Below are 10,000 nucleotides of genomic sequence, written 5' to 3' on the forward strand. Positions count from 1 at the left end.
CTTCCTGGTGATCAGATGTGGCTTTAGCTTGGCCGGCTTCATAGCTTCGTTGCTAGCACGTGAAGACACATGATGCATTTAGGTCTCCCATCCCTGTTCTCAATAAAATCAAACTCTATGTACCTGTCATCATATTGTCTTAATTTAGCTAGCTTGGGCTTAGCATCACTTGATGATGTGAACTGATTTAGAAATGGCTCCATGCTTGCAAGCTTGTAAGCAAAGCTAAGTAGTAGCAGGAACAGTTGTGACTTGAGTAAGTGTGTATGAGTGATACGTGACAGATTGATGTGACGTGTCACAATTATATCAGTTTCTAGTGGCCCAAAGTAAATTAGGGTAGGAGTAATTGGCACAATATGCTGGTTTCATTGGTGCAAATGGTCATCATCTGTATATATATGCTGTTTTAATGACACAGCACAATTTTAAAATTTATTATAAATGTATTGTAATTATTTCACGGACCCCCACGCTACAGTTCGCGGACCCCCAGGGGTCCTAGGACCCCACTTTGAGAACCACTGTTTTAGGGTATGGAGGGCATCAGGCATATCTGATCTAACCTGACCTGAGATGACCGACCAGATCAAAACTTACTCTTACAATGCATACTGTCTCCAACTCCTACACCAGGTCGTATCTTAAACGAAAAAAACCTCCTTGATTTGTGACTTTGCGAGGGGTTTCATTAATAACACAGCAGGACTGTGACTGTCTTTTACCCCCTCACTTTGATTAAAACAGGTTCATATTCTCTTTCTCTTTGCCTCTACATCTTACCCTCCATTCAGCTGATTCCTCCAACTTGTTCCAACACCCCCTCGACAGACCTCTGACTTCATTTGAATTTACATGAACAAATGGTAGAATACTCTCTGCTCTCTGAGGTCTGTTTTATCTTTCCTGCCAGAAAGCAATATTTCACTTTAGTACTACACGGAGAGCCGAATATTAGAAAAGAGGGAGTTGGGGTGAAATTGAACATTGCTCCCTTTCTCAATTAGGAAGTGCACACTTGTGGGGCCCACTAGTTTCAATATTGCTTAACGTCAAAGTTTGAGTGACTGGAGCGGACACGGTTCTCATTTCTGTTTTTTAATTTGCTTTTTCAATTTTGCAAATGGGATAGATATTGACTCTGGAGGAGCAGCTGTAGGGAGCAGTGATGGTTCTTCCCTGAGTTAAGATGCCCAGCAGCTGCCTCTCTACGACTTTGAGAAACATGATCGTTTTTCAGCTCTGCTGCAGCAACAAACACTTAAAAACGCTGGTGGAAGATTATTACTGAGCTAAAGGGGGAATTAATCACTCTCACGGTTTTTACTGATCCTCAACTTTATCTGAGAGGAGGAAATAAACATTGATTTCAGCGAGTATGAAACATTTCCTCTCTGGTTTTGCAGAGTCACATTTTTTAATCAAAGTGAAATTTATCAGGATTTCAGCTGTGATCTGTGCACATCCCCATAAAATGAAAGCATGTTTGCCCAAATTCTCCCAACTAATGAAAAGCAAAGCCTCCCTAAATTATAGACAAAGTTTATCCTCCGAAGTTTAATCACCCTGAGATGACTGTTCCACTTAACAGACTCTCCAGTTGATTAGATATTATATTTCTGAAATGATATGTGCATGTTTTCATACACCAGTGTGTTCATAACGCCTTGAATAATAACATTATAAGTCTAGACATCAGATATGTTAGAAGAGCGATGATCAGTGAAAGAGAAATCTGTAGTTTTTAGTCAGAAGAGGAGCTCAGGAAGCTAAATGTCCTGTGAAATATCTTGTGCACTGATTCAGCAAATATTTGAACTTATCAGCCTTAATGTTAAGCTCAGTTTCTGCCAGAGAGCGGTCACAACTTATCTCCATCGCTTCTTTGAAGAACGGCTGTGGCAGCAGCGCACTGTCCTGCAGGCGCTTCAACTCGCACACAACTTGAGGATGTGTAAGCATAGAGGGAGCAGTGAATGGAGCCAAATGAAAGCACATTATTGAGGAGTGGTGCCAAACACAATCGACTGTTGCTGCTACTGCTTATGTTCGGCACAAACAGTGACCTCGAGCCATCCGTACAGTGAGAACAATCAATGCTGGAATGACTTAAGTAGACTTAAAGCGCTTACAGATCTGATATGATGTGAAACTGTGTGTTTTGGATCACTGCAAATTCAACTTAAGAGATTTTATTGAACTGCATGGTACTGCAGAATGGTTGAACAGTGCCCCATTCTAGCAATTACTAACACAAAGATATATCAAAGACTTTAATATGTGAGACCTGCCAGAGGGAATCAAATAAAAACATTGAAATCAACTTTTTTACTCCTTTAAAATCCTGTAGCTCAGATCAACTTATTCCACACATTGCACATTCATTTAAAGGTGACAAAATCGACTTTTTAATGGTTCTCTACCTGAAATATGTGTCCCTGGCATGTCTACAAACCCCCCGAAAATGAAAAAAATCCATTCTGCCCCTGTTTAGATTTCTCTACCTTTCTGTAAATGTGTGTGAAACGAGCCGTTTCAGTTTTCCCTGTTTTTCATACGTCATAACGCCATCCGGTCTGTAACAGAAGTCAGAGCTCGGAGCTTGTTCAGCCCATAGACTGTATAAAATACAACTCAACTCCTCCTACGTTTTTCATTCCCTGCACACATGTGTGCTAACAAGGAGCTTAGGAGGGAGGCATGCTAGTTGTAGGCTGTCTTAATAAACACAAAGGTCGGTTTTATTCCCCACGTCTGCAGATTTGAAGATCTAGTGGATGATTTTTATTTGTCATGGAAAAGTGCTAGCGCTAGTTTGCATAGCCACATAGCTACATGTTGGTAGCTGTGTACCAAGACACACGTAGACATACTGACAAATAAAGCAACAAGAAACACTAAATCTGTGACCAATCCTTCAGAAAGGGCCTGCTACAGGCGCCTCTCCGTCAGGATCAGATTCTGGATCAGATTCAGAGGGTTGAAGTAACGCGGGTCTGAGAGCAGCCATGTATATTCAGCCAACATATAAACATTAGATCAATGTGCTGGAGAGCCGAGGCCACATCCACTTCCTGAGGGGGCGTGGTCAGAGAGCTCATTCTCATTTAAAGGCACAGACACAGAAAACAGCCTGTTCTGAGCAGGGCTGAAAAAGAGGGGTTTACAGGCATGCCAAAATCTGATTTCAAAGTGTTTTTTTGAGCAATAAACTTTAAAAGACATGTTTTGGGGATCTCTTAGACCAATATATTTTGATGAAAAAGAGCATAATATGTCACCTTTAAAGTTTCTTTCTCTTAAAACATAAAGGTCGTCTTCACACATATGTAGTCTTATCCCTCTGCAAAATCCAAACTGTGTGTCACTTTTATACCTGTGGAAACAACTGCTCCTTATTGAATAATGCTGCTTCAAAGATCAGAACTTTGATAGTTAAAGACATAACGTTTCTTTTCTAAGACTCACTGCAGTCTTTTAATAAGATTCCCACTCTCAGTTTCTTTGTACTGTTTATTTTACAGCTACAATATTGCTTTCTTTTATTGAGTTCGGGTTTTTTATAGGTTGAGTATTTTCATAGCTCCAATGGGCTCTTTCTGTGATATTGAAGAAGGCGAAATTTGAAACTGTGCTGTATTGATTACTGTGATCCATCAGCGTTTGCACCTTTTCTAAGAGGAGTTGTGTTCAGAGTCTTTTCATCGTCGGTGTACATCAAGAGGGCGACATGGAGGTTGTGATGCGATGACGCACGTCTTATAACTTCATTTTCTTACATTGGATTCCAGCTGGAGAACTTTTTAACCCTCTTTCATACATTTTACCTTCCATAGCTGCGTTTTTACTTTCCTATGAAGCGGAGAAAATAATGCTTACAAAATAAAACACGCTCATAAACTTGCACAACTTCTCCTCCAGCTTTAGTAGAAGTCTTTTGTAAACGTTGTTGCTCAAGCTAGCGTCTTAAATTGCTTGGATTAGTCAATAAGCCCGGTGGACTCAATAGATGTATACGCGTCTGTGTGTGTTTTTGTGTGCGTGTGTTTGGGTTTTGTGGTTGTTGTCTGAATCTTCTGCAAAGGGATTTTCTCCCCCTCTGGTCACACCGGCTGAGGTAATTTGTTGTTTGCTTGCGAGGCAGAAACCGGCTTCTGCAGGAGAAACACCTTCGCTAAGTATCTAATTAACAAAACACATTCTCCTCTACGTGAATGCGTGTGCACAAGAGACAGATTCACACACACACTAGAAACACAGAAGGTGATACATTTTTGTCTTCTCTTTGTCCGCTCTCTCTCGCTCTTGTAGACGACATCAGGCGAGGACATGCGAGATTTCACCAAAGTGCTGAAGAACAAGTTCCGATCAAAGAAGTACTTCGCCAAACATCCTCGGCTCGGTTACCTGCCGGTCCAGACGGTACTGGAGGGGGACAACCTGGAAACGTAAGTAACACCTCAGAGTCTGTTCAAAACAGAAAACACACCAAATAACATGAAACTCTTTATTTACAGTGATGTCTGTGGTGCATTACTGTTCCTCTTAGCTGCCTGAAAGCCACTGTGAAGTAGTTTTATTCATCTGCTTCCACAACAAATAAACGATTTAGCAAGGGCCACATCCTTATGACAGGCAGAAACCTCAGGCAGAACCAGACTCATGTTAGACCAACATCCACTGAGACAGTGTTGGAGAGAGGGATAGAGGAAGATGAAGAGAGAGATGATAGTGGTGAGACAGATAGTAGTAGTTGTAGCAGCTGGAGTCTGGCACGTCCACAGCAGCAAGCTGTCTACAGCAGCAACTCGGAATCTACGAGACAAGGGAGCTCAGGGACTCCAGAAAGATCTATGGTTAGTGATTTTAATGGGACAGGAAGAGTTAAAGTAAGTGATCGGCAGACAGAGGAGAGAGAGGGGAAAGACAGGCTCCCAGTGTGTCAGTTCCCCTGGCAGTCTTAGCCTATAGCAGCAAAACTAAGAGCTGGACCAAGCCTGAGCCGCCCTAGCTGTAAGTTTTTTCAAAAAGGAACGTTTGAAGTCTACCCTTAAAAGTAGAGAGGGTGCCTGTCTTCTTGACTTGTAGATGATTCCAAAAGAGAGGGGCCTGATAACTGAAGACTCGACCTCCCATACTATTTTAGAGACTTGAGTTTTATGGGTTAGCTAGCTTGTTGTTTGAAAGCACATTTGATTGATTGAATGAATGTATGTACATGACGACCAGCTGAAGATATTTTAACACCAAGAAGTGACTTGAGAGAAAAATATCTGATTCAGATTCGGAGACAGGGTTAGAAATTTAGAATTTAGTAAGCCAGTAAGTAAGTAAGATTAATTCATAGAGCACCTCTCAAGAACAGAGGTCACAAGGTGCTTTACAAAAACAACAATAGAAAAACATTAAAAGGCAAAACAGCGATTGAAAATACATACAAAAACGTGACATAAAAACAGACAGATTAAACAAAGGCAAGTCTAAACAGATAGGTGCATTGCTAAGACATGTGAAGAAAGAATTACAATAATCCGAGCAAGAAGACACAAAAGCATGTATAATCATTTCCAGCTCAGCTGTGGACACAAAAGGTCTGAGTTTGGCGATATTTCTTAAGTGATAAAAAGAAGAACGAACCAAACTAATCAGAAGCTGGTCCAGGCTGAGGGCTTGGCCCATTTGGACCCCTAGATTGCGTAGGGCAGGTTTAACAGCAGAGGACAAAAACCCAAGGCTTCTCTTCACCACACAATTTAAGTCTTGATTTCCCTTTATCTTTAAAAACTCAGGGTGCTATTAAAAAAAAAAAAAAAAAAAAACTTTAGTTGTGATTTAAAGTGGTTCTTAAGTGATTGATGAGGTGGCCAAAAAGCAATCCTCCAAAAGATTTTGTTTTTCTGAATTTGCATAATTCCTAAATTTGCAGCTTGTTACTCCTGATGGAGATCTCAAAGACCAAAAGTCCTAGCATTAAAACTGCTGGTGAACAACAATCACTTTCACAAACTTCATGAACCTTTTCAATTCCCAAAGATCTAAATGTTTCGTGGATTTCGTAAAAAATGTTCCTCCTCTGTCTTTGTAACACAACCTCTCTCAAAATTCACTCCCAGTTTGACACTTCGAAACACTTTATTTCGACTTGATGCTTCTCAAGAACAACAGAAGATGTCTTACATCAGCTCTCCCTGGCTGAGTTGTGCTCCCTGTGACTGGCTTTGACATGAAAAATTGATAAAGTGCCCCTTAAATGTATGAAGCTGTCACATCTGTCACTCTGTCAGAAGTCGCCTCAGGTCACAGGTTTGGAGACGTCTGACACCCTCACTAACAGACTCCTGCTACAGTTTGTGCAGAGTGTTAATTTCCATCTCAGTTAATGTGTTTATTTACCTGTTGGTCCAGGTTTTACTAGGTGCGGTAGCTGCACTGTAGATCTTCTGTCTGCAGCAGCAGCCTCAGTGACTACTCCTGATTTATGTCCCTGCTCCTGCCAGCTGTAAATCCCCCTGGAGAGCCATTTAGATAGGTCCACATTATGCAGACCCCCCAGGCTGGCTCCTCCTCCCCGCCTTCTGGATCGTGGTTTTCAGAGTCGTTGCTCTTACAAACACCACACTGTTCCAAATCTGCCCTCTTTGCAACTCAATTTTGAGTTCTGCTCCACAAATTATCCATCTACCTATACATTACTCAGATTTATACCATTTCCCAATCATGCCCTTTCTCTAAAATTGCAATTCCCGACTTTGTCTGTACCAGAAACTTTCAGAGATGTTCATGCATGCGCTCACAATGACTCACCTGTTCACTCAGGATGGATTTTCCCCCACTGTCACGTCTCAGATGGATTGCACTCCCTCTTTCATCTCGCCGTCCTCCTCTTCACCTCCCACCACGCGCCGTACTCACTTCCCCTCCTCTCTGAAAAATAACTCTCACAAGAGATGCCTGTCTGATAAATGCCTTGAAAAACAGGTAGAGGAACTGTTAGAAAACCGCAAGAAATCTTCTCTGGAAATATAGTCGTAGGGAATAGGACTGGGAAAAATCTAGGAGGATTTCATGGTCATCGTTTTAACATCTTTTTTTACTGCAATCTGCTGTGAGCTGTGAAATATCCACATGTTACCTAAAGCTTTTGGGCTGTCTGGAAGATCTGGCTCGCTCAGACAATTTATGTTAAGGAAAGCTGAGCATACTGCAGTCATTTTAAATTCATGGTGTCACCGTGTATTGGCTCTTGCCATCTCCATTTTCACTCAAACGAACACTGTGACCTAAATTGAAATGGATTTTTTTCTGGAATGGGAACAGGGTCTAGGTTGCTGGTTGAAAAGAGGAATTATGCAGATTGGGAAACATCAAAACATTTACTGTCACGTTTGCTGTAAAGGAAACAGGACTGCTTCCAAGATTTCAACTCTAAAAGTCACAAATTGAAAAACGTAGTTTATTACAAAATAAAAACATCACTCTGGACATTTTAAGAAAAAAAACATTTAAAACATAAAGAAATTTGATTATTCCTTTAATATTTCAAATGTTTAGTCGGGCTCCATTACTTGCCTTAACTTCCGAGAAGTTGTAATTTTTTAAGTAGTGTAACAGCAGAGGAGAAAATGAGATTGTCTGCTGTATAATTGCCCTCCTAATGCACTCACTCCCTCTCCCTCTCTCTCTTGTCTTTCCACCCTCGTATCATCATTTCTCTTTTTTTAATTCCACCCACTTTGTTTCTTTCCACCTTGAGAGAGCAAAACACCACCTACTCTCACTTCCCTCTTAGATCTTCGCCTCATTTCACGGCGGATGGGATTTTTTGATTCGTCACGGCTATATTTGATAATGCAAAAAAGAACGCTTCTAATGGTTTCCCACTCAGAGCTGGTTTTGCTTTTTACCCCACGTAACGAGATATTAGACCTCGCAGAGAAGCTAATGGGTCTGAACGTGGGTTAGGAAATAAGTAACTGAGTTTTGATTTTTGCAGTCTAGCTTTGGGAAAATAGTTTTATGAAGTCACAGAAAATAAGAAGGTTAAAACAATGTCCGATGGGGCTATTTGAACATTTGCCGGCATGACACAGTTTTTTGTTTCTTTTTAAACCAGATTGTATTCATTTTAACATTTAAAAACTGCAGTAAGACAAACAGAGACAAACAAATGAATACATTTATGTGAAGTGAATGACAAAGAGTGTACCTAACAAAAATAGAATAAAATAAAGAAAAAAAAAAATAATACAGAAACAAACAATATCAAACAAACAAAGAAGGACATCGTGTTATCAAGCATCAACATGTTCTTCCTAGATCACTAGTGAGCATATATAATCATCCTGCCACGACTTTAGTTCAGCTAAATAGATTGTGTTCTTTGAAAGTGAGAGATGAGAGGCTGCCAACACCTGTAAAATGTATCTGCTGAACCAAGAATGGTGTATTTGATCTTTTCCAATTTAAAAAATTATAGCAAATCCTGAAGCCAGGATGTGTTTGAAGGAGGTGAATGACTCTTCTAGAGAAGGAGAATTCGACGACGGGCAAATAATGAAGCAAAGGAGAGGACATTAACTTGCTTGGTAGTTATTTTAGTACAGGAATGACACAGTTAAAGAAAATTTAAACAGGACTGAAAAATAGTGACAGAATTCATTACATCGAGTAGAAGTGTATTTTTTATGCAACTTTCCCTCAGATTCCCCAGAACAAAGCTGCCTCCAAATTATTCAGTTCTCAAACATCTACCCAATGCAAGACTCTCTAACACTTACGTCACTCTGATTCCACTCCAAAAGACCAAACTAGGTTTATCCCTCTCATCCATATCTGTGTTTTCACACACATGTTTCTCTGTCCGTCTCTCTTCACTGTATTTCTGACGGACAGGTTGAGAAGTCTGCTCGGGCAGATGGTCTTTTATGGTTGACAGAGTAAAGAGAGGACAGGGACAGCAGAGAGGAGCAGTGCTAAATGTGACAGAGTGACTACAGCAGCATGATGGACTAAGTGGATTTTTTTAGAAACCTTTTAGGGCATTTAGGAGAAAAACAAACTCTGAAACAAACGCTGCAGTTTTTTGTTTTTTACAAATACCAAAGCAGAAGGCAAAAGACATCACCTCTTTGGCAAGTGATTCAAATTTTCTCAGTCAGCGTGTCCAAGTTTTCTCCGTTTATTGAGCTAGCTTCTTCAAGAAAACTCACTCAGGTCTCACAGGTTATGAGTGGGTTTGTTGAGCTGTTACCCAAGATTTTCTCATACTTATCTCTATCTCCAAACTTGTCTTGTGCTTTAAATTTGTAGAGTTTAACTCTCCCTGTATCAGTGCAAACAAAAAGGCCAAGAAGCTGAAGTATCAATTTTCCATTTAAAAGAACAACCTGAATTTCTAGTATTTCGAGCATGCTCTCAGACTCTAATCTTACAGTATGGCAGCTCAGACAGCTCAGACAGCTCAGACTTTTTTGCTCAGTATCAGTAGAAGTGATATGTGAACAGGGGTCTGCACCCTGTTATTGCTCCCAACAAGCCTGTGACCAAACAGTGTCCCCAGCAGCCACATTTATCAGAACTCCAAGGTCTCTGTTGTCATTTTTACCCTCCTTCTCTTCTTTTTAGTCACCTTTTCCTCCTTCATTTTTACCAATGCTTTATTTCTCCCTTGTTTTTCTGTCCTCACATCATACCGCTTCTTTACGAGTGCAACAAGCTGAAGGTTAAAGCTGTGTCCCTGACAGTACGTCGGGCAAATTTGCGTGAGAAGAAAACCAACTACCGTCTACATAACATCAATTTTTGGCACAGACTTAACTAGTATCCTCATTCTGATAATTGAAACAAGCACATTGACTGCAAAAATGTCGTGCATGAAACCCCAAACCACCTTCTCAGAATAGATAGTTAATTCTACCCGTTTGACCCTAGTTTAGTTTCTTCTTCGTCTGAATCCCCCGTTACATTTGAAATTCTCCTCACAGCTCCAGAAGTGTAACTG

At 40.6% G+C, this 10,000-nt stretch overlaps 1 protein-coding gene across 2 annotated transcripts in view; it reads left to right on the forward strand.

Annotated features, from left to right (window-relative positions):
* Positions 1–10,000, forward strand: part of utrn (utrophin) — a 281,528-nt gene that overhangs the window by 239,158 nt on the left and 32,370 nt on the right. For both annotated transcript variants that reach the window (XM_034699118.1, XM_034699119.1), the window contains exon 70: positions 4,312–4,448. In XM_034699118.1, coding sequence (XP_034555009.1) covers positions 4,312–4,448 — 137 coding nt within the window. The remainder of the gene's footprint in view (positions 1–4,311; positions 4,449–10,000) is intronic.

This window comes from Notolabrus celidotus, chromosome 13 (genome assembly GCF_009762535.1).
Source record: "Notolabrus celidotus isolate fNotCel1 chromosome 13, fNotCel1.pri, whole genome shotgun sequence".
In the NCBI taxonomy this organism is placed as follows: domain Eukaryota; kingdom Metazoa; phylum Chordata; class Actinopteri; order Labriformes; family Labridae; genus Notolabrus; species Notolabrus celidotus.